The sequence below is a fragment of the Hydractinia symbiolongicarpus genome, chromosome 14 (genome assembly GCF_029227915.1).
Source record: "Hydractinia symbiolongicarpus strain clone_291-10 chromosome 14, HSymV2.1, whole genome shotgun sequence".
Classification (NCBI taxonomy): Eukaryota; Metazoa; Cnidaria; class Hydrozoa; order Anthoathecata; family Hydractiniidae; genus Hydractinia; species Hydractinia symbiolongicarpus.
In genome coordinates, this window is record NC_079888.1 from 10,885,737 (window position 1) to 10,910,308 (window position 24,572).

General features: G+C 41.3%; 1 protein-coding gene across 1 annotated transcript; it reads right to left on the bottom strand.

Annotated features, from left to right (window-relative positions):
* Positions 1-908: 908 nt before the first annotated feature.
* Positions 909-3,528, bottom strand: LOC130625149 (uncharacterized). The gene is made up of 3 exons (XM_057440215.1): positions 2,436-3,528; positions 1,501-2,382; positions 909-1,366 (listed from the first exon to the last, which is right to left on the bottom strand). The coding sequence occupies exons 1-3, from the start codon at positions 3,526-3,528 to the stop codon at positions 909-911; spliced, it is 2,433 nt and encodes an 810-aa protein (XP_057296198.1).
* Between the last annotated feature and the right edge of the window lie 21,044 nt (positions 3,529-24,572).

Here is a 24,572-nt window from a genome sequence, read left to right on the forward strand (position 1 = left end):
CTCGTTGGAGTTACAAAATCACTTCCCTTTTACAAAAAGATGGAGGGATAAACCCTGTTCCTCAAGAATCTCCATAGTCTCTTTTATCCCCGTGAGTACGGACTCGGGAGTATTTAAATCTGTCTCAAAGTATCTCAGGAATTCCCTAAATGTTATGGGTTCTTTCTTTGGTGGAGCCATTCCGAGCTTCCTCTTTTGGCGGTTCCATTCGGCTAGTCTCTTACCTGCCGCAACCCTTCCTGGGTGCTTTTTGTGTATTTCAACAATTTTTTCAATCGTCTCGGTTTGTCGTTGGTTGATAATAATACTACACGCGCTGCTCATCTTTTTGTTGCTCCTCATCAATCTCTCCCTTCTCTTCAATGGACTTTGAGAGCTGGGTATGATTAATGGAATGGGCAGCTACCAACAAAAGCGCGAGAAATTTCCCGAATGCTGTATAGACGAGGATTCCAAGATCAGTCATGCTCTCCCTGATAATAGTATCGTTTTCTAAATCATGATAAAGAGCCTCAGGACTATCCAGTGGTAGAAGATTACCGATAGCTTTGCTATATAGCCCAAGGGCGTGAGTTGACTATGCCTTTGCAGTCTTCTTTCCTTTCTCATGGAGGTCATGTTCAGTAAAATCATTATAAATTTTCTCGATAGCCTCGGGTGATGCTTTATCCAAAAATGCCTCGCTACATTTCTTCGGTAGGAGGTGCTGTTTACTTTGACGTATCGCATCCTTCAAAGCCTGACGCTTGTCTATAGTTTTTTCAAGCGCTTCTGCTGGTGTATCAACTTCATCGAAAATAGCGGCTAGATTAGACATACTATTTATTATATATGTGTATCGATAGAGGAAAGCAAGTATCAATATATATGGGAGCAATATAGCGATTAATAGCAATAACTCCATTGTTTTATTTCTCTTTCAACCGGTAATGTCCCCTAGCCAGTGTGGTGATTTGATCCGCCTGAACTATCCTTTTGTCATCAGTTCTATTTAACGCGATCTTTGTTACTTCCTGCGTGTATATATTATGGCCCTTGTTCTGAATACAACGCCAACTCTTGTTTACATCAATGCCTTCATTCAGATATTGCTCGTAATCTTCAAAATTGATACATTTTTTTGTTACGGCCCTCTTTACACCCTTGGCCTTACAATCGCCGCCGTCTTTTGTGAGACTCCTGTATGCATAAGCCTTCGGTCTCAATGTGATGAATGAAGTCATGACCTTACCGCCTAGCTCATCTTTCATCAAGCCTACTACCTTCTTGTTCTTCCCGACGGGCAGGGGTCTGTTGTCATCTTTGCTATAGGCACTAGTATCGAAGCGTATTTCAACATCATCGGCAATATCCCGATAGAAATCCTCTGTCCTTATATGGTAAATGAAGCTGTCCGTATATCCATATAACACAGCTGTATTTTACTACCATATTTTGGCTGCATATAGTCAAAATTAAATTCGTACATCACGGTCTTTGACTAATCTAGAATAGCCTGACCTATATAGATCGGCTTATTCATTTTAATTCCTGTTCTACCCATTTCAACACCCATGAGATTCTTACTGAAGCATGTGCCGCTTATAAAGTTTGGTTGCATAGTGGGTTTTGTATATGCGGTTTCATTTGTCACCAACTTGATGTTGCGGTGATTCCGTATATTCTCCGTAGTTTTCCCAAAGACTGAGAGGTTCATCAACTTGTAAAAGTCCTTCTCAAAATCATTTTTAGCGGCAGTTCTCAGCTTCGTGTTGTGATAGATACAGTCCCGGAGCCAGGCACTATGTTGAAACTGAATAGCGCAGTGAACCTTTTTAGGCTCGAGCCCGTTTTTCGGGGCTTGATGTAAAGCTCCGATGTGCACCATGTACTTCCGCTTATGTTCGAGATTAGGGATCAATTTTTCAACCCTGTATACCACCTTACGCTGCGGCAAGAAGGGTAGCTCGTTATGCTTATCGTGAAGCTCCTTCGGGTAGTCGACGTCAACTTCCAAGATATAGCCGTGCTTATTGTCAGATACCAGCTTATCGATCTTCTTTTCATCGATTACCTTTACATTTGATACCCATTTGAATCCATGAGTGGGTAGAGGCTGTTGCATCGCCCAGCCACAGAGATTGTTTGCATCGAGATACTGAAGGTAACTTGACTCAACCTCCGGGTCGTATTGGTCCCCCATATATTTGTTGTTCGCCCTTGCGTACCGGTGTACAGACTGTGTAATACCCCCTCGTACTCCTCGTTCTATGAGGAGCAGCATGTCAGGATCCGTTAGCAGCTCCAGCTTTACACCCGTGTACTTGAGCGCTGCTTTCCATGCTAAGCCGGGTGCGGAATAAAAATGGGCGGGATCAAGCCCATAGTTAGCATGGCACACTCCTCGAAAGTTTTGGAATATATCGGCTAGTAGTAAAACGTCAGTAACTAAGTACGCATCATGATAGTCCCCATGGTAGTTTCATCATCTTTTGTATTGATGACATTCCACACTTTTTGAGCGTGCTCGTATTCTTTATCGCTAATCTCATTCATGTTTAACTTGCTATAGAAAGCATCCTTTGGAGGTAGATCAGTCTCCTCGAATCGTCGCCAGCCATCCATATACTCATAGGAATATACACCCTTCCTTCGCATGAGCTTAAAGGTGTCATCCTCGGTGAAATACCAACGGAGATTTTTGCAATGTTCATCATCGAGGTTGCTTGCCAATTTTTCTAGTGAAGAGGACATGGAGCGACAACTATCGATGAATCGTATTTCAATCTTTTTATACGTTTCGCCATACCCCATGCCTGCAATGGGTACTTTGATCTTCACATTAAAACTGATGTAATTCTCGGTTTTTTCAGCGATAGAACCTATATCCTGAGTATCATATTTTTCACCTATATCACGTATGAACAAGTGGGCGTCATAGCCACTTAAATTGTGAAATATCACGGGTACGTGATTGGTTATCCTATACTTGAGGTTACATGTGTTATGGGCTGGACCCCTGTATAACCCTGTGTAATGACAATGATCCCTAACCTTGCGATTTTCATCGCTGAACGACTTCATGCAAATGTGACATGTTTCAGCAGCATCATATGCATTCTTCTGCTCATCAGTCAATGGCAGCATAGGCTTCTGAGGAAATAGAGGGTATAGCCTTTTTACCTCATCCTCCAGGTGGTTGACAAAGCGGGGTACACAGTCCTCCTCCCTGTATACTGTTAGAGGATCCGGCACTTCTCCATAAGCAAAGGTGGAATATGTACACCAACCGCATGGCACATGCTTATTCAACGTCTTGGTCTTAGTATCCCGAGCATTCTCCTTCATCGGGATCAGTAGGGATTCAAAGTCCGCATAAATTACAAATGGTACTTTGAATTGTTGTTGACCATCTTGGTAATATAACCATTCGTCCTTCTCGCTGCGCGTCGTAATTTTTACCGCTTCGTTGTCTTTGCAGTAGGTACAGTGGTTATCCCGAGATTCTATCGTTTGAAACCCCTGCAGGCAATTAAGACAGAAATGCATTTTCCCATGATTCTTTGATATCTCACGTCCTAGTAGTCTTGATAGATTTTTGATGGATACGTAATGGTTCCTCTTCTCATCGGTAAGCGTAGCAGATTAGCCTGCTTCTCACGTTCGTTAAATGCCGATCTACGCAGGATATTAAAGCTCTTAGCCTTTACATACAGAACGTTAACGGCAATATCAGGATTGTTACGTTCAAATTTGGTAATATCCTTGATGGATGTTGGAAATTCTATACCATCCCAATTATACCGCTGCTCATATGGTCGAAGCTTTCTTATTCTCTGATGGTTTGTACCTATCTCTTCGTGATGTATGGCGGCGATAATTGACCATTTAAAACACTCATCATCATCATTAATGGGGTTGATGATGGCTTTTTTCCTCGAAATCCATTTTGGTGTTTTTATATATGATGAGCCTCTCGTTAACTTCAATTTATGAAAATCTATATCCATGTTATTGATTCTACCGATACTAAATCCACTCTTGGGTAATGCAGGATTCTCCACATACGTTTTAATTTGAGCAAACATCGTATCCATCACTTTATCCACTATGGTTCCTTGAAATATCGATGTCATGTTGCTGTGGAATACTTTGTCTACTTCTATAAACTCGTTAGTACCATCAATTTGTTTTTTCCACAAAATCCATAAGGGAGCACTGGATTTTTGAAGATCCTATTTCCTCCACCTGGTTCTCGATCAAATTTTTCACATGTGATCGTACAATGTCCAAGTACCCATTAATATCTGTTTTATCAACACCGGCTATGCGATAACTTTGAATGTCTTATGTAATGCATGTTTATGCTCTTGGGGGGTAAAATCTTGATTAGGTTGCTCTTCAGCATGATCTTCCCTCGCCTCCTCCTCGATTTCACCAAGAAGGGTCTTTCTTGCTCCATGATATAATGAGAGAATACGATTTTTAACTAATGCAAAAGTTTGCCGTACCGGTCCCTTGATACTCTCCGGTACATGTGATAGTAGCCACTCTGACAATTTTCGCAACTTACTCGTTACTATTGGACGCGTTTTCTTCAACTCTTGGCGTTCAAAGTCATTCATTTCCTCAAACGTGGGAACGTAAGGCTCGATGTTCTTCTTAATAGGACGTGATCTAGCCATCTCTTGTTTTTCAAAAATGTCCATGGCTTGTGGTGAAAATGGTTGCGTATCTAATAAAGCAACTAGGTCTGCTTTGCGTAATTTTGAATAATCCGTAAGCCCACGCGTTTTTGCAATTACGTGTAATTGTTTTACAGTATTTGAATTCATCTTTATTATATATATTTTTGATTTCAATCAACGATTTCTGGCACGGTCATGATTTTGAATAATTAGGGAATTTTCCTTACTCATATTCTGTATAACAGCATATATACTATTGCGCATGACGTCATGTATTTCTGGTATATATTATTATGTCTTAGTATTTAATATATTTATGATTTCATATTATTTTGTGTTGGTTATTGGCAGATGACGTCATGTATTTCTGGTATATATTATTATATGTTGGTTATTGGCATATCCAGAAGGAACATTTCTCTATCTCTCAAACAATTCCCATGCCTTTAAAAAACTGTGTCATAAGATGGGACAGGCCTAACTATTGACAAACAATTCCCATGCTTTTAAAAGACTGTGTCATAGGATGGGACAGGCCCAACTATTGACAAAGGACACTTTTTTAAAAATCGTAGTAAAAAAGTGACAGATCCAACTATTGACACTTTTTAGAAACAGCCACAACATGGGTCAGTTTGAAGACTCCCAGACTAAAGTTAAGCCTTGATGGGAAACACACTGTTTCAAATTTTGAAGACAGGTCTGGCCCATCTGTGGACAATTGCATCTTCTATAGGAGAGGACAAAAGAAAACAAAAAATATACGGAGGAAAATAAATCATGAATTCTCTAATATAATCTATTACAAATATAGCTAAAGTATTGAGCAACACAAATACAATGTCATAATTTTTTTCCTTAAAAATTGAACAAACACAGATATAAATTCACAAATATTAGTACCACAGTCGGTAGAGCGTCCGACTCATTTCCAAGTGGTTGTGGGTTTGATCCCCACATAATGATGTTGTCCAGTTGGGCAAGAATTTCATAAAAGATTTCTGTACCTCAAATTGGAGCTTAAGGACTCTGCTCGAAACTGGTGATACTGATCACATAAAACATAAATTAACTTATATTAGTTCTTTAAATCATAGTCATAATCTTTCTGTTTCTTGAATATATAACAAAATGTTTCAAACATGGATGCCCCAGCCAAAACAATTTTCGCTCTCAAGTTACGTAATAGGTCAAGTTGCATTAATTCCATCAAAGATTATATTGAAAATTAAACAAAGCAAAATAGTTTAAACAACAGCTTAGCTACAGCTATATACCTGTGAATATATATAATATCAAAATACAAATATGGTCTTGCACCAAGAGTTGGCAAGTAGTGTTGTTTCTGCTAGCAACAACAATCTTGAAATACATAACTCGATATAATCTCAGCTAGCCATATACAACAATACCTCGGCAAAAGTTGCAGCAGTTCAGTTTTTTCACTTCATTGGAGTTAGTTTATGTTAAATACAAGGTCTTCAAGTATGCAAGCATCTTTTAACGCCATGTCGCAAGTTGGTCCTGACCCGTCAATTGACAGGGCAGCATGTCAAAAGATGGGCCACCGTGTCAAAAGATGGGCCACCGTGTCAAAAGATGGTCCGTTCCGTCTTAAGACGGGCCGTGTTCTAAGTTGGGTCAGAATATATCCACCACGCTTGGGTCTATTTCATCATTAACTTTGTTTGAAATTTTAGTAGTAACTGTTTTCTATTCAAGTTAGATTATCTAGAAATAGACATACCTTTACATAACTGTCGTCCAAACTGTTTGCAGCCATATTTTTTCGATATCCGGCCGAACAACTGAAAACTTTGGCCGAATAAGAAGAACTTTCGGACGAATGTTTAAACACTCGGAGCATTTCAAAAGCCTGGCCGAACATTTGGAACTTGGTAAATATACAGACCAGATTCTCTGAAACGTTCGGCCGATCATTTACAACTTGAAACATTTGGACTTGCGGACGTGCGGATGGATGTTCGGCCGAGTACCGTGGCTGATTAGTACATCTTGTCCCATAACAGGATAGTCGACGTGCGGCTGAACCTTTAAGATGTGCGGCCGAACGTCATAACACTCGGCCGAACGTTTAGATGTGTTCTAGTAGTACTTCTGCCTAAAGACACAGGAAATGATCTTTTTTCTTTGATAAAATATTATCATGACATAAAACCGAAACTAGTACAGAGAGATGTGTAGTTAGTATAATAAACAACCCACATAATGTTCCATTAAGTCAAAGAAACTTTCTGGAAATCTGTAGAAGGAATGAGTTAAATCGAAAGTAAAATATCGATGCTAAAGAATTGGAGGATGTTGTGTACTTGAATTAAACACAAAACAAGATATTTGCTACAGACAAATGACGAAATTGATACGTTTAAAATATAACATCAATGTTTCTAGAGAACTTGTTCGACAAACTTTGATGAAATTCGATCACAAGATGTACTAATGTGCCACGGTAGCCGAGTGTTACGACGTTCGACCGCCGCATCTAAAAGGTTCGGCCGCACGTCGACTATCCTGTTACGGGACAAGATTTACGCACTTGTTTTCCATGTTAGGAAATTGATTGCATTATGGGTAAAATAATAATACTTAAATTGAAATCAAGCATCTGGAAGAACACAGAAAGAAAAAGCGAACGTACGGTGAAAATAAAATGTAAGTTTTGCATATTAGATTTTTTCGCTGTCGAGGTTCCGTTTTGGATGCCAATACACCTTCAATTTTTATTTTCTCAGCATCGTTTTTTAAACTTGGTTATTTACAAAAAAATTAAAACTTTCGGAAATTATAAACATTAATTTAAATTAAGTTTTTAAGAAATTTTGTGGCTATTTACTTTTGTATTGTAAATTTGACACTTTTTAGATGTCTTCCAAAAGAAAATTAGAAGATGTTGTGGCATTTATACATGATACATCATACATATACATTTATACATACGTTTCCCCACAGAAACTATCAAAGTGCTTTAACTTCCGCATACAAACACAAAAGTGCGGGAAAAAGACTGCTAGAGCCATATGCTTCGATGGTTCAAAACGTGAAAAGATTTTACACGCCAAAATATCTGGAGAGGCTGTAAGGTTTCTAAAAATTATAAATTAAGAAGATATTATCAATAATTTCACCATAATCGAAAATGTAGATCCAGTCAGCGTTTCTTTTCAGAGAGTAGAACCGGAGGCAACTTATGTTTCTTTGAATTCGATCCCGGCTGTTGGCAACATGGTTTCAGTCAAGACAAAACTTGATTTGAGTAATGCTGTAAAAAAGCGTGTAAAAATTGGCTTGCGCCAAGCCAAAGTTTTAAACCAATGTTTTTTATTTAATGATTCTGGCAGTGTTGAATTAGCAGTTTGGGATGAGTGGATATCCTTTCTGCGTCAAGCTATCGACGATGGGACCAATTTTCTTAATTTTGTCAACTTGTTAATACGTGAATTCAATGGCACCAGGTTTTTATCAACATGCTCAGATACAGAGTGCCACATCGTGCTTGATGAATTATCACCAGAGATGGAGGTCGAACGAAATGATAATGAAATATTGGTACCAGAGTTCGATTCCATACATGAAATAAATTTTGGTTATCGATGCTTTAAATGTGAAAGAATCATAAATGTCCGATCGGGAATCTTGATTCACTGTGATAATTGCAATGTGACAACAAGGTCACATAAACTTGAAAACACGTTTGAAGCCGTTGTACAAGCGGAAGTATTAGGGGATGAATTTTATAAGGTCGACATCAAACAGCTTAAAAGTTACGTTGAAGAAGTTACGTTGAAAACCAACATACCCCAATTACGGGAAGATTTGATGAATGTTTCGAATGTGATGGTCAAAGCTGATGAACGTGAACATAAACTTTATGTTGTTTAAATTTATTTTGTTTATATTTATTTTGTTTGAACTTATGTTATTCCAGAACTTTAGAAAACTCTTTTGTTGTATTAGTTTATTAATCACTTGTTAATTTTCAATAAAATGAGAAAAAAAATTCAGAATTTTTTTCAGACCAATGCACTTAGTGCGTTATGAGGAATCCCAAAAAGGTGGGAAAGCCTATATCTCGTTGGCGAAATGTTTAAATGTGGGAAGCTGATCTTTGTACAAAATAGTCCAGGTGCGAATTTTGGTCCTTGAAGTTTTGATCCATTTGAAAAACGGTTTTAAGAATCTCCTATCATAATCGCTATAAGCGGACGGGGTTCCATGGCTAAGCACTTGTTTAAAAAAATTGATCTTTTGAACATGTTCAACAAAACAATTGAATTTATTTTAGTGTGTATGGTCAGGCCTGTATTTAGATGTGCGGAGCATGCACTGCATGACAGTGCTCAGGGGACAATTCTCAGACCGTTAGTTAAAGTTGATGACTCTTCCCTTATCTAGAAATTAGAAAACAAGTAAGGTTATCTTCGGTTGAGCTTATCATCTTTTTTGAAATTAATTTTGTCTATTTATATGGTCTATTTAATTACAAAATATGTTTGAAATTTTTTCAAAATATGTTTGAACAATAAACTATTGTTTCACTGCGCAATTTGTATCAAAATACAACTAATTGTTTAAACGACACACCAAGTTTTGTTTTAGCTAAAATTAATTGCAGGAAATCTTGTTTATGTTCATGAGCTTATTGTGAAAAAATAAATGACTTAAAGTTTGTAAATACTGCCTTCAAATTAAACAGAAGAACCCGGATGGTTTCTGCCAATAGCATAGATAAATATGCGATGGGAGGAGGGGGGATTCTCCTCAGAGAGAAAACATGTAAATACAGTGAAAATTAAAAAGAAAATTGGTTTGAAGTAGACTTTAATTTTGTGTAAATTTCTATTCCAGATAGATTTTAAGCCGAACTGCATCATGGTCACTGAAATAGACATTTTTAACGACGATCTTGACCTCAAAGATGTTTCGAACATTCTCATGGATATAGATGTGGTCAATAAGTGAACCTGATATATAAGTTGGAGAGGTTACAACTTGTTTATATTCAGTAAGACACTCAAGGAAATAATTTTCGCCACTAAATGCATTTACATTAAAATCTCCGAGTATAATATCAACAGTTTCATTTTCCAAAAATGTTGAACAAGGTAAAGTGACTGTTCTCGATTAAGACAACTTTTACGGTATAGAAGTAGAAAACTAAGAGCGTTTTCAATCTTTCAAAATGTCAATCTCATCCTCGTAGTATGTATTGCGGGTCTTGTCGACGGCCTCAACAAATGGGACAACGTCAGCCATGTTGTATTGTGCTAACCAATCAAGCATCGTGACGCACCCCCTTTTAAAAAACTCACCCCTAAAAGATTGGTAATCTTCGGGTGATAAGGTGTTTATACCACTGAGTGTGCTATAAAACGCCTCATGATCGACTGGACTCACATGGTTTAACTTTTCATAGCATGTTAGCCATTCGTACGGAAACACTAATTTTTTGAGATTGCACTCCAGTGATTTGCACCATTTTTCATAACTCAAACCTGGCGCCAGAAAATTTTTTATATCGATAAATTTGAAGCTTGAGGTGGTGAGAAACATGTATTCATTATCTTTTTTCGCCACTTTGATATTGGCCTCATCCACAATTTGTTCGACAAAATACCGCTTTATCATACTGATATCGTACTTGCTGCTGTTAAAACCGATCACCGTCACTTGGTTACTCCATTTGTGCCAAGCATTTTGGGTTTGTTCCGGGAGCATATTGAAATCACCCGGCTTGGGATATATCTTTTTGACTTCTTGGACAATCCTCATTTGTCTCTGCTCCAGTTGCTCAACGAATTTTTGCACAAGCACCTTTGGATCTTCTTCATGATGAAGGTAGGATGTTCTTGGAGCGAATCGTGAATTGCTACGCTGACGGGGATATGCTCTGAAATATATGTCAAATCAGACGTTTTCTGCTGGTTCAATGGTGCCAGGAGGGCTTCGAAATCAAATGCTATAAAATGGGGATATGGTCGAAATTCTTTCTTAAATACCCTCTTAGCCTTTGCAGGGTTTTTACACTCCCATGCAGTGACAAGATTGTACCCCAGTTTCCAAATGTGGTCTTCTTTAAATTTGGTACGATTGAAATTTTTTTTATCGGCATTGGTTCGCTGTGGTTGACATAGGCATCCATGCCATTTGCAGCCGTAGTATTCGTATACTGTTTTTGTATGAAGATCATACCCATCAATCTTGTATACAGCCTTACTACCGTCGCGTATCACACGTTCTCCCCCATGCCCACAAAGAGCATGATGTATATGCCTACCTGTTTGCTTTGACATGGCTTCAATCCATTGGCATGTCGCGTAACTGAAACCCTTATCGGGATAGAATACCTTTTCAGAGCTACTCCGCATGCGCTTAACCCTATCACCCTTGCAAATGATCTTAGTCTTGATACCTTCGCATTCGTTATTCTTGTGTCGTGTGAGGTTCTCCGATCTAGTAAATCTTTGCGTGCAAAGATCGCATTTCCAATGCTGCGTCAATACATCCATCTTCTTGATATAGAAACAATGACCATGCAGCATACCAATATTGATTCTATCCAAACCCTTCTTGTACTGGCCTTGTCCATAGACGTGACGCTATGGGGCCTTATCGGTGTTTGCTTTTGGTTCAAAGACTCTTATGTTAATTTTGAATTTTTTGGCGATACCCTCCAAATCCACGAGCCTCGTGGTACGTACCTCTCCCCTCTTTAACTTGGGTTCCTCGTAGTATTCACGAGCTAATTTGAGGGCTGTCTTTGTAAGGAACTCTGTCCCTCTTTTTACATCCGCTCTCTCCCTTACAGCTAAGCATCTCCAAAAGCATAGATTGTCTGTTCTATCATCTTCACCGTCCATGGCATAGATACATCTTTTTCCCCGCAACCAATCTGGCAAAGGTCCACATCCAAGTAGGGGTTCCCTCGTAAAATTATCTTGATCTGAACGTGCTTGAATATTATTTTACCTTCATATGCTCGTGGTGTTTCTATAGTCCTTTCTGGTGGCAAATAGGCTTTCGTCCAAAATTCTGCATCTTCCAAATCAAGGCGTTTCATCTCACATTCATCGATGAAAGCCTCGATTTCGGCCATGCTTGAGAGTGACCCGGAGCTCTTTGTTTTGTGATAATTTGCAACATCTCCACCGCCTCGGTAAATATCGCAGCTAAAGCTGTATACCCCCTTCACACGCATGTCTACGTGTGGTGTGATTTTTCGCATGATGGCCTCCGTCAATGGTTGGTTAAGGTTATTATTAAATCGCCATGTTTTTATGCGGTTTCCTTTTTCAAACATTTACGCGTCATCGTTAAAAATGTTTTGAATATCCTCGATTACCTCTGGGTTCGTGGCCTGCTTCGATTCTTTCCCAAACATGTGTTTGAGGTCCTCAATTCCTTGGTATTCATCTTCGATGGTGACACGTTGAACCTCGTTGAACCGTGGAGAGTTGGTGATCCTGAAAATTGATCCCTAGCCTTGTTGTAGTAGTAACTAACGGTATCCCGCACGCTCCTTAGTTGTTTAAGGAGAGCTTCGCGAGTTGCCGCTACTGGTGCCGACACGGTATTATATATTTTTCTGATTGCATTTTTGAACCAACTCATTCCTTTATTATATACAGATTTCATTCCCAACCAGAAATTCAAGCACGTTCAGATCAAGATAATTTCTACGAGCGAACCCCTACTTGGATGTGGACCTTTGCCAGATTGGCTGCGCGGAAAAAGATGTATCTATGCCATGGACGGTAAAGATGCTAGAACGGACAATCTATGCTTTTGGAGATGCTTAGCTGTAAGGGAGAGAGCGGATGTAAAAAGAGGGACAGAGTTCCTTACAAAGACAGCCCTCAAATTAGCTCGTGAATACTACGAGGAACCCAAGTTAAAGAGGGGAGAGGTACGTACCACGAGGCTCGTGGATTTGGAGGGTATCGCCAAAAAATTCAAAATTAACATAAGAGTCTTTGAACCAAAAACAAACACCGATAAGGCCCCATAGCGTCTCGTCTATGGACAAGGCCAGTACAAGAAGGGTTTGGATAGAATCAATATTGGTATGCTGCATGGTCATTGTTCCTATATCAAGAAGATGGATGTATTGACGCAGCATTGGAAATGGGATCTTTGCACGCAAAGATTTACTAGATCGGAGAACCTCACACGACACAAGAATAACGAATGCGAAGGTATCAAGACTAAGATCATTTGCAAAGGTGATAGGGTTAAGCGCATGCGGAGTAGCTCTGAAAAGGTATTCTATCCCGATAAGGGTTTCAGTTACGCGACATGCCAATGGATTGAAGCCATGTCAAAGCAAACAGGTAGGCATATACATCATGCTCTTTGTGGGCATGGGGGAGAACGTGTGATACGCGACGGTAGTAAGGCTGTATACAAGATTGATGGGTATGATCCTCAGACAAAAACAGTATACGAATACCACGGCTGCAAATGGCATGGATGCCTATGTCAACCACAGCGAACCAATGCCGATAAAAAAAAATTCAATCGTACCAAATTTAAAGAAGACCACATTTGGAAACTGGGGTACAATCTTGTCACTGCCTGGGAGTGTGAAAATCCTCCCAAGGTTAAGAGGGTATTCAAGAAAGAATTTCGAGCATATCCCCACTTCATTGTCTTTGATTTCGAGGCTCTCTTAGCACCATTGAACCAGCAGCAAACGTCTGATTTGACATATATATCAGAGCATATCCCTTTAAGTGTTGCCATCCACGATTCGCTCCAGGAACATCCTACCTTCATCATGAATGAAGATCCTAAGGTATTGGTAAGGAAATTTGTTGAACAACTGGAGCAGAGATAGATCAGACTTGTCCAAGAAATTGCAAATATGTACACCAAGCCGGATGATTTCGATATGCTCCCGAAACAAACTCAAAATGCTTGGCATGAATGGGTTAACCAGGTTACTGTGATCGGGTTTAACAGCAGTAAGTACGATATTACCATGATAAAGCGGTATTTTGTCGAACAAATAGCGGATGATGACAATATCAAAGTGGCGAAAAAAGATAATGATTACATGTTTCTAACCACCTCGAGGTTCAAATTCATCGATATTAAGAATTTCCTCGCACCAGGCCTGAGTTATGAAAAATGGTGCAAATCGCTGGAGTGCAATCTCAAAAAATTAGTGTTTCCATATAAATGGCTAACAAACTACGAAAAATTGAACCATGCGTTACGTTCTGAACAAGTCTCTGAGGTTGAACCCAGATATAAAGCTTTATGCCCAGACGATCCCTGTAAGCATAAATGTAAGCCTCTTTGTACCAAGGCGTTATGCAAGGATTGTTAACAAGTTCAAAAATCTTGTACACAGTGTGCAAAGAACGAGGCGTATGAGCTCCTGCGAACTGGCATGGTAGGTGGGCCAGCTATTGTATTTTGCAGGTACCATGAGAGTGATGTAACAGGTATCAGATCGCATATTTATAACGAACCGAAAAAATGTAGGACCATCCTGGGCTATGACGCCAATATGCTCTATCCGAGTACACTACTCCAAGATTTCCCTTGTGGTAAGGAGAAGCTTATCAGGATTGCTGAACCAACAGAAGGCTTGGATGCTCTGGTGCGAGACATTCTAGATGGATCGCTATTCGGGTTTGCCCAAGTTGATATTGAAGTGCCTACTGAGTTGTACGAAAAATTCAGCGAGATGTCACCGCTATTTGTAGTCAGGGAGATCCCTGACAATCAAGTCCCTCAGCATATGCATGATTATTTAAACAAGACAGGGCGAAAACGTATTTCGGGCACTAAAAAGCTGTTGGGGATGATGAAAGCTGATAAGATCCTGCTTTGTACTGACCTGCTTAAATGGTACCTGCGGCATGGTTTAAAAATTACGGCTTGTTATCAAATACTCAAATACAAACGCGGTAAACCATAGGCTGGGTTCCCGGAAGAAATCGCTGATGCACGGCGTCAAGCTGATTAAGACCCTGATAAGCGCATCGCTGGCGATACAGGCAAGCTGAAGGGCAACAGTTTTTACGGCAAAATGATAGAGGACCTGGCGAGACATGCAAATACAACATTTACAAGGGATGAAAAGGTAGTAGATTCAGCAATGAGAAGCCCTTACTTGGAGGATCTTGAAGAAATTGGAGACGCATATGAAGTAAGACGGACTAATTAAGGCGTTTCCATTAATAGGGCGTACCAATGCGGGATATATGTATATCAATTGGCCAAGCTGCGGATGCTCGAATTTTACTATAATTTTCTCGACATATACGTAGATCGACGATATTTTGAATATGTGAATATGGATACCGATAGTGCTTATTTCGCGATCTCTGGAGATAACCTACGTGATGTTGTTCGTACTGAATTAATTGAGCAGTACGATGAGGATGGTAAAAACTGGCTTGTTACCGACAAACACTCGAGTCGAACCGGAGGGTTATTCAAGGAAGAATTTATCGGATCCAGGATGATAGCGCTGACAGCCAAGTGCTACTTCGTCGAAGGTAAAAATGGCACCAACTTCTCGTGTAAAGGTATGTCGAAAAGACAGAATGAAGTGACGTGGTCGAGGTATATGGGAGCATTGAAGGGAGAGCTGGATACTGCAAAAAATGTGGGATTCCGGATTTATAATAAGGGTATGGTTACATATCAGCAAAATAAGCAGGGTTTATCGGCGTTTTACGATAAAAGGGTTGTGCATGAGGATGGTGTTAATACAAAGCCATTAGAATTATAAGTGATGACTCTTGTACACAAAGCTGCAAATAAAAATGGAGTTATTACTACTGATCGCGATATTGCTCCCATACATCGTGATCATTATCGGTTATTTGAAATATAGACGGGTAATAATAAAATCTCGTTGATATTTTCGATACACCAGCAGAAGCGCTTGATCAACCCATAGATAAACGCCAAATCCTGAAAGACATCCGTAAGACCAAGCCTCATCTTTTACCAAAAAAATGCACAGATAATTTTATCGATAAGGCACCAGATAAAATTGTCGAGAAAATACATGCAGAGGTCGCGTTCAACGACCTCCATGAGAAAGAAGCCAAGACTGCTAGAGCTCTCAGTACCCATGCGATAAGTATGTTTACTAAAGCCATCGGCAACCTTGTATCTTTAGATAGTCACGAGGCCTTACGCCAGGATCTAGAGGGGGACCCTATTATCCGCGAATCCATGGCTGATCTTGGAATCCTCGTCTATAAAGCCTTTGGTGAGTTCCTGGCACCTTTGCCTCGTTGCGTCGCATACGATAAATCACACCCAGCTCTTAACGTCCAAGAGTGGTGAAGAGCAGGTTGATGAAGATAAAGAAAAGAATGGGAAACAGCCTATCAAAGATACACATGGGTAATCGTGAGTTGGTTGAACGGGTAAACAAGGTACTCACAGGCGGAAGAAGAACAGCCTGCAGGTATACAGATCTTACAGCCGTTTACGGGGACTGTGCACGTGGTATAGAAATCCTGACACCTGCAGGAGATCGCTTTCCACCACAAGCATATGATTTAGTGGAAACTAAACATATGAATAGGGTTATGGTCGATGGTAGAAACGGTTAAAAGGCCACCAAGAGGAGGCCTTGTATGTTATGAAGAGTAAGCTAGAGGGAATTGATTTTATAAGTCTCACGGCTTATAAAAAATGAGCACTGAACAATCGCAAGAACAACATAGGGTAATAACAAAACCAGTAAAGCACCCAGGTCGAGTCTCACAGGGTCACAAGTTAGCCGGACTGATGAAGAAGAGGAAAGAAGATCTTAGACAACAAGAGGGTGCTGTACAGCCTCCAGTCAAAACCTCTTCTGAGGTGAGTTCTGTACAGTCAGGTGGTGTACTATATATTGGTGGAAGCCTACTCGTGATCGCTTGTATTGGAGGTGTAATAGTCGTGAAATAGCCGTAAGCAAGGGATGGTTGCCCGCGAGCGTAGTCCCAAAACCTAAGTAAGCACATGCAAACTTCGTGTATACCACGTGGTATACATGAAGAATAAATGACCTTGGATATTATACTACAGCCGCACACAGCTATCTTTACGGCGCAGCGTGTACTCGACCTCCTGGAAATTGAATACAGGGGTCACTTTCATAATATTATAATCCTTTGTCCCACCATACGTTACAATAGGACTTACTTCGATAGAGCAACGCTTTGGAAAGATCCTTATGTATTTCTTATTGATCCAGGTGATAATTTGTTCGATTGGATAAGCAAATTTTCAAAACTCCTGGCAGGCGAAGAAAGCTTATTTATCGTCGACGACATGATAGCCGATGAATCCATGGATAAACGCAGACAACCCTTACTTGAGCTCGCCATAAGCGGGCGGCACAAAAAACATAGCCTTTGGCTCCTCACACAATCCTACACAGCTTTGTCTAAAAATCTCCGTCGGCAAAAGAAACAGTTGTTCCTCTGGTACACACATGAGAAAAGTGATCTTGTTTTGGTGGATCAAGAGACCAACCTGATAGACGCCTGGAATATAATCAAGGCTCAACTCAAAAAGTCTAAGCACGCGTGCCTATATATTAGGTTGGAACATCCTCGGACTTGGAGTATATTGAAATTAATGTCATATATCAGAACCTTAGAAAGGCAATTGGAAAATTGTCATAAAGAAATGGATAGGATCCCACATTTAGAGCGGAGTCTGGAAGCCCTCCAGGAGGAGCTTCGTGATGTTCTGGAGAGAGAAAGAATCCATAGGAATACCAAGTATTTTTTCGGATTCATATCTGTCCTAATGATATGGACCCTAGTTGGGGTAATGTAAATAATAAAAATGTCCTCACTTGCGTTAAACACATTACCTGGAGCCATTGAGACTCTATTCGATGAGAAAAATCACTCTTTTTTTAAACGTGCTGATCTCGGGAAGTTTCTTGGGATTGAGAAGATTGCAGAGTCATATCGGGATATTCCCACCATCTCCCGTGATGAAATAGGGTTGGTTTCAAACGAACCCCTTGGAAAAACTAAAAATCCTCATGATGCTTTCATAACATTGGATAGGAACACCATGTATTTTTTCGGATTCATGTCTGTCCTAATGATCACCCTGGTTGGGGCCATGTCTTATTAAATAAAATGTTCTCACTTGTTGAATTTAATAATATTCAGCTACATACCGTGACTATCAACGGCCGCCCTTGGATTCGGGCTAACCTTGAGGAGGATCTCCAGGAGAAAGATCAGGAGATTTTAGTGCTAGAACAGAGATACGTACCTCCTGATTATCCATATGATAATGTACTTTGCGTGATTGACAAGAACGATCCTAATGAATGTGGAAAAAAAGGTAAACATCGCCACTACATGATACGCTGCCAACCCAGAGTGCTTAGCACAAGGATTAGCACGTTAAGATCAATGTATCCTGAAATGACTCTGAGAGAACCTGCATGCAACGACCCTAACGCTGTGCATGCCTGGTGCCGGTTTAGGGACGACACCCTGGGTGCTGCGAACTCTTATAAAAACCATTTCAGTTTACCCGACGTTGATACGCGGGAGCTGTTCGAGGAAATGTTTGACATTGATATGGTGTAAGCAGCAGTACCTAGCGGAAGCGTTGCCTTTGTGACTCCTGTGACTCACAAAGACGAGAAAATTACCATTCTTTCACATGCTCCGGAGGTACTGCAACACCCTCGGGTATTAGCATTAATTCCTCTGATACGAAACTTCGATCAGGTCCATCTGCCAAGTAATATAGGAGGCGTGTACCGGTTACGATACGATCGAGTCTGTACGTTTTCTTACTCCAATAGGCATCTGTCGCACGTCTTTTTGCATCTCCATGTTCCTCACCGGGTCTCATCGAGACTTTTCATCGGGATACTCCTCTTTTTTCGCCAGCGGGACTTCATCGAGTTTAATGGCCTTGCTTGGTTTCATTCCGATCATAGCTGTCTTGGTGTTGTTCAAACTCTTGACGAAAGTATACAGATGCTTGACCCATGTGGTACTAGTTTCGTCAGTGACCAGCTCTTGTGCATCCTGAGATTTGAACAATCTCTCCGCAAGCACCTTGTTGTAGGACTCCACGAAAGCCGTGAAAGTGTGATGGTATTTGGTCTCGACACTTTGGCTCTCCAACAACTTTGTCACGTCCGATTTGAATTCACTACCGTTTTCGCATTGGAAAGTCTTCGGATAGCGGAGGGGGCCGGCTTTGTAAATGTCGCGGAGCATCTCCGCTACTTCACTAGCCTTTTTGGTTCTCAGGGGCCGAGCCACCTTATACCTCGAAGCTACATCGATACCTGTGAGCATATATTTATAGGTGTTTCCATAGACCTTATCATGGGGCATGTACAAAAGGTCGAATTGGTGGATCTCATTGGGTTTTGTAACAGTGAAATAAGGGTAATTAGTGCGCTTAGGCCCTTTGATATGTCTGAGTTAGAGCAACTGACGAGATAGCCAGTGAATAACTCTCTTTTTGGAAAGACCAGAGCTATCAACGAGCATTGATGGCTTTTCGTCCAATCCAGAGATGTTCTGGTTGGTAATATGACTTAATTTTTCAGCTTCCTTCTCGATAACAATATGCTTTGCTTTTGACATTTATTAGATGTCAAAAACGACCTTACAACCATTTATACGCCGCAAAACCGAGGAGGGCTAGGGAGCCAACTATAAACGTTAGTTCACCATCAGCTTGTTGTTTACTGGGACATAAAAATCGGATAATTTTGGAGCTTTCTCAATCGTTGCTATGAAATACTCCCGCATTCCTTCGTCCAATTCTTTGAGAGATTGTCCTGCCTCTCGCTTTTCCCCCCACCATCGGTTATACCAGTCTATTTTTTTCTGTCTATCGCGCACCCAGGCAGCCTCTGCTGCTTCAAGCTTTTCAACTGCCTCGTCATGGCGTTTGCGTTCTGCTTCGCCGTGCCCACTGAGTTTACTGAACAAATAGTTACTACCGCTGAACGCGAGGGAATTAATTATCGCCCCACCTGCCATAATCGCCAAAGTTGCCATTGTTATTCTATGGCTTATGAGCCATAGAATAACGCATGATACTGAATATTTGGCCTTAATATTCGACACTATGGAACCTGCCATCCAGGATATTCAATTGTGCATCCATCAACAAGTATACGTAGCATTTTATATCACCCGTGCCATCGGTCTTCTTGGTCATGTGCAGGGTTATATCGTCAGATAACCTTGACAGAGGCCGCCCGCTCCCGTGGATTGTATCATCATCTGACTTGCTCTGAAGTCGTCAAATAACGCATACCTTTCAGTGAAAAACTGACCTATCGTGACTATAGAATCATGAGATCCTAGCAACGCAGACACTTGTTCTAGATGATCTTTCGACAACATCGTGTTGGAATAGAGCTGATTGGGCTCACCCTCGATAGTGATCGAGATTTTCTCGATCTTCGGGTTATAGAATTTTTCATTGTTACCAGCATATGCCTTGACCACGGTAGGATCCTGAAATAATAGGAGGACACCCTTTAAGCTCTTATCAGGGGTATCGAGCTGAAGATTATAGGATGTATCACTTTTCTTCATGGCAACCACCTTGCTGCGGAGTATACGCTCATAGGGTAGGGTGAGACGGCTGTATCTCGACATCATGGCACTTTCGAGACCCTTGTTGGTCACTTTATCAAACTCCAAGCAGAAGTTGCTGATCTTGTAGGAGGAATCAGCTGCTTTTGCCGGTGTGCTCCCAACGGCTGGGGTTCCGGCATCCTTTATAACGTCACCTTATGAAGCGAAGTGGATCACAAACTGCAGTCTATCGTGGAGGCCATGTTGATAAAACGGGAGATCCCTCGTCATCGAGAACATGGAACCAAGAGGTATGCAGAACGTGTTACCGTAGGCCGCAGCGATCGCCTTTTCCTCGTTATTTCCTACATAGTCACTGGCCTTGACTTGCAACGCTCTAATTGTACCGTCGTTGTCGTTGATACCTTCTAATACTAGAAGGTTATTTCGGATATATTTTGAAATCCAGAGTTCTTTATACACACTGAATACGTTATAATCCGCAATATTTTGTATTTCGTTACCATTTAGGCTAATTCTAAGATTTTTTATTCATGCTTTGCCGATATTTGAAACTATAGTACGCTTGGTATTGGTGCCTGTGAGCTCCAAGTCGAACAACAACTTTATTGAGCCGGGAAAAATCACGTCGTTCTGTCCCATGTTCGGTAGATCAACATGGAGATCCTCATTTTGATTAATTGTGCTTGGTATGTGGCTGATCTTCACCCTTTGCATCTTGCCTTTTATGCCATACATGATTTTCAATTCCTTGTGCGGGTCTAATTTTGTTCCAAAATCACTCATTTATTTAGGTAGGCTGGTGGTAGAAATAAATGCCAATTAATCCGGGGTATGAAGATGACTTTACGCCAGAGGAAGATATTCCACACGAAGCCGAGGAGTTCAGCAGCGAGAGCGAGATCCTTCGGCCCGAGGATATTTCCGGAACAAGCACTACACCTTCACAAGGTGACACTCTCACTGCAAGGCATGAGCTAATAATATCGAAAATTGATGACTTATATGAAGCCCTTGATGAGGAGCTAGGGCAACCGAATGCCAGGCATTACGATAGCTTTACAATAGAAGGTAATCAGCTTACCTACGATGGTGTAGAGCTCACGAAACAAAATGGTGAAATTAGGAAAGCTTCCGCGATAGTGAGGGATCTAGGCGTGGGGCGATTGCGAGCCATGGGATTCGATCAGTACACAACACCCAACAAAGGCAGTAAAATGAGAACTCAAAAACTCCTGAATGATATTGATACCATCGAGAATAACCCTGGTGAAATCAAGATTCTGCCGCTACTAAAGAATATACGAGATGATACGAAGAGCCTCATGGAGGATACTTCCTTTACCGAAGCCTTAGACGAACGTGAAAGAAGGGGGTTTAACCGCGAGCTTTAGACTCTCAGCGGTAAACTGAAGAGGTTAGAGACAAAGAAAGCTACACCAGGTGTATCCGAGGAGCAACAAAAAATTTGGGATAAGGATAGCCACAACCAGCTGAAGACGATTAAGAAGACCCTCATGAAAATAGCTGGAGATGACACATCCCTACGGGAGAAATTGACCATTTTGTTCAAAGAGCAGGGTATAACAATTGCCAGTGTCGTATCAGCCATTAGCTTGTTAATATCCACGCTGGTCCTATCACTCACAGGAGGTAGTGGGGCAGCAGCAGGTGCAGGAGGAAGTGCTGGTACCAAAGGTTTCATTCAAAAGCAGCTGGAGAGACTAGGACGGTTTCTCAAATATTTGGCAGGCAAAGCGGGAGCTACCTTACCTGGCATTATTGGTAGTATTGTTTCGTTATTCTTCCGAGTAGCTGCTAAAGTCGTGGAATTTGTAGCGAGACATCTGTACATGACCATAGCAGGTGCTGTAGGTGTCGTGGTGGCTTACGTGGGGGCTAAGAGGGGAGAAAGGTCGTAAATTCACGTCTAATTTGTTGATCAACAGATTAGACTTACTTCCACCAAATATATGCGATGATTAATCCCACTCCCACCGTTATTACGGTGGCCTTGATATTCTCATGGACCGATCGGGGGTGGGGTGGGACCCTGCCACATTTCATGACTTGGTGCTTGATGTTTCAACGACTCGTTATGTTGCCTAGGAGGTGTGGTGAAGGCTGCCTTATGTTTGTCAGCATGGCCCATTGTGTTCAGATCTAGCTCCACACCTACACCTATGTTGGAGGGCGAGATTAGAACGTTGTTGTTATATCCCACAATCTTTCCAATACGGAGTTCCATGTTGGAGGGGAGCATGTACACGCTGGACATCACGGCGAAATTTACTGGCGTCCGTGCATACTGGAGCACCTTTTGAAACTCGGTAATGTCTTGACCTACGTTTTCTTCACGTTGAACCATAGCCTCGTATTTCTGCAGGACAATCTGTCTAGCCGTGAGGTTATCGGCATTGGAGCCTAGGATTGAGGCCTTGGCACTCGCTTGCGATCCTAATAACAAGATCACGTAAACGCGAATACTCTCGCTAAGCTTCATCAGACCCTCCGATCCCGGCTAGTGGGCATAATGAACTTGGCCCAATCTCCGTCAACCTGCGGTAACCATCTACCATTTGTCAACGACGAAACCAGGGCTTTGAACTTGTACAAAGCGTTGGGATCCACACCGTACTCACGACATACTTGCGCATATCCCGAGGTAGAGTAGGGGTTCTCGTACTGGGAAAAGCCTTCTTCGTAGGGCATAGGCACCTTTATTCTCGCGAGAATACGCCTCATATGGTAATAGACATGAAATTAAATATCGAGTTAACGAGGGGTACGGAGCCGCTCATATGCTTGGCAGAGATCTCTAACGCCGTTGTCGCGTAATGGCAAGCGAAATTCACCTGGATGTTCCAATAGTCCAAGGCTCGCCCCTCCCAATTTACATTTACAGGATCGTTCAACAGATTAGTGGGAACTTTGATGGGGTACTTGGTGAACTGTGGGAAGGCCACGGAAATGTGCTGAGTCGTAGACACGTAGAGGTCCTGATACTCCAAGTTAGTTACACCGAGAGATCACTCTCCTCTGTTGGACTTGGACTATAAATATTCATCTTTTCTTCAAAGAAAGATGAAACAACTATATATCAGTGATATCGAAAATCCTACGATTTTTGATGAATACCTAGAGCAGGACACGAGGATCGCTCTGAAATCCATCAGCATTCGATCTATGTGGCTAAATATTTTCGAAAAAAAGAATGATATCAAGATTCATAAAGCGGTGCCCGGATCGACCGATGATGGGAACTTTAATTTTGGAGCTTTTGAAGCCCTCATAGAGATAGAGAAGGGTCTATATAGGATCGAGGATCTCGCTGCCATAGTCAACAATCAAGCAGGGAACAGGATCAAGCTCTTTGTACTCAGGAATGGAGCGTGCAGGGTTAGGGTTAGCAAAGGGTACATTGCGATAGTCGATAAATCACTACTGGACCTTATGGGTTATAATCTTCATACCGAAGCAATGTTTACCGAGGGCGACCATGACAGCTTTTACAAGACTGACGTCTACCAGCGGCTGAAACTCGCTTGTCACCAACTCGATGAAGATTATTGCCTGATTAATGGAAAACAATCAAAGATACTAGCAATGCTTGCAACGAAGGAGTTAACTAATTGGGGAGATATGTTGACGTGGGATTTCGAGAACCCCGTATACCTTCCTTTGAAAGGTTCAACGGATCGCCTTGAGTTTATGTTGACGGATGAACATCATCATGATAAGAACGTTTTATTCATGGGTATAACCATCCAATTGCTTATAGAATAAATATGACAGATATTACAAAGCTTTATCCGAGCCTACCTTCAGCACCTCCAGACGGTACGGAGGAGGACAGTTCACAAATCTATAGACTGAAGAAAATCGAAGAAGTGGAACAATACCTGCGGGCTGAGATTAAAGAGCGTGACAAACTCGCCAAAAAGTTTAAAATGCATGATACGTGGGTTAGATACATGGATCATGGGTTACTAGCGGTAAGTGTGATAACTTCAGGCGTTGGCATTGGGACCCTTGTATCTGGGATCGGTGTAGCACTAGCCGTGGCCATGGGTGGAATTACAATTGCCGTAGGGTTGGGACAAGCGGGTCTACGGAATGCGGGGAAGAGGTTAGGTGTCAAGAGTAAGAAGCATGAGAGCATCAGACTACTGGCAGAAACCAAATTGAACTCTATCGTTGACTTGATCTCTAAAGCTGTGGAGAATGGTATTATTAGCGACCATGAGTTCAGCTTAATCATGCAGGAGAAACAGAAGTACATGCTGCTGAAGGAGCAAGCTCGACAACAAACACGCAA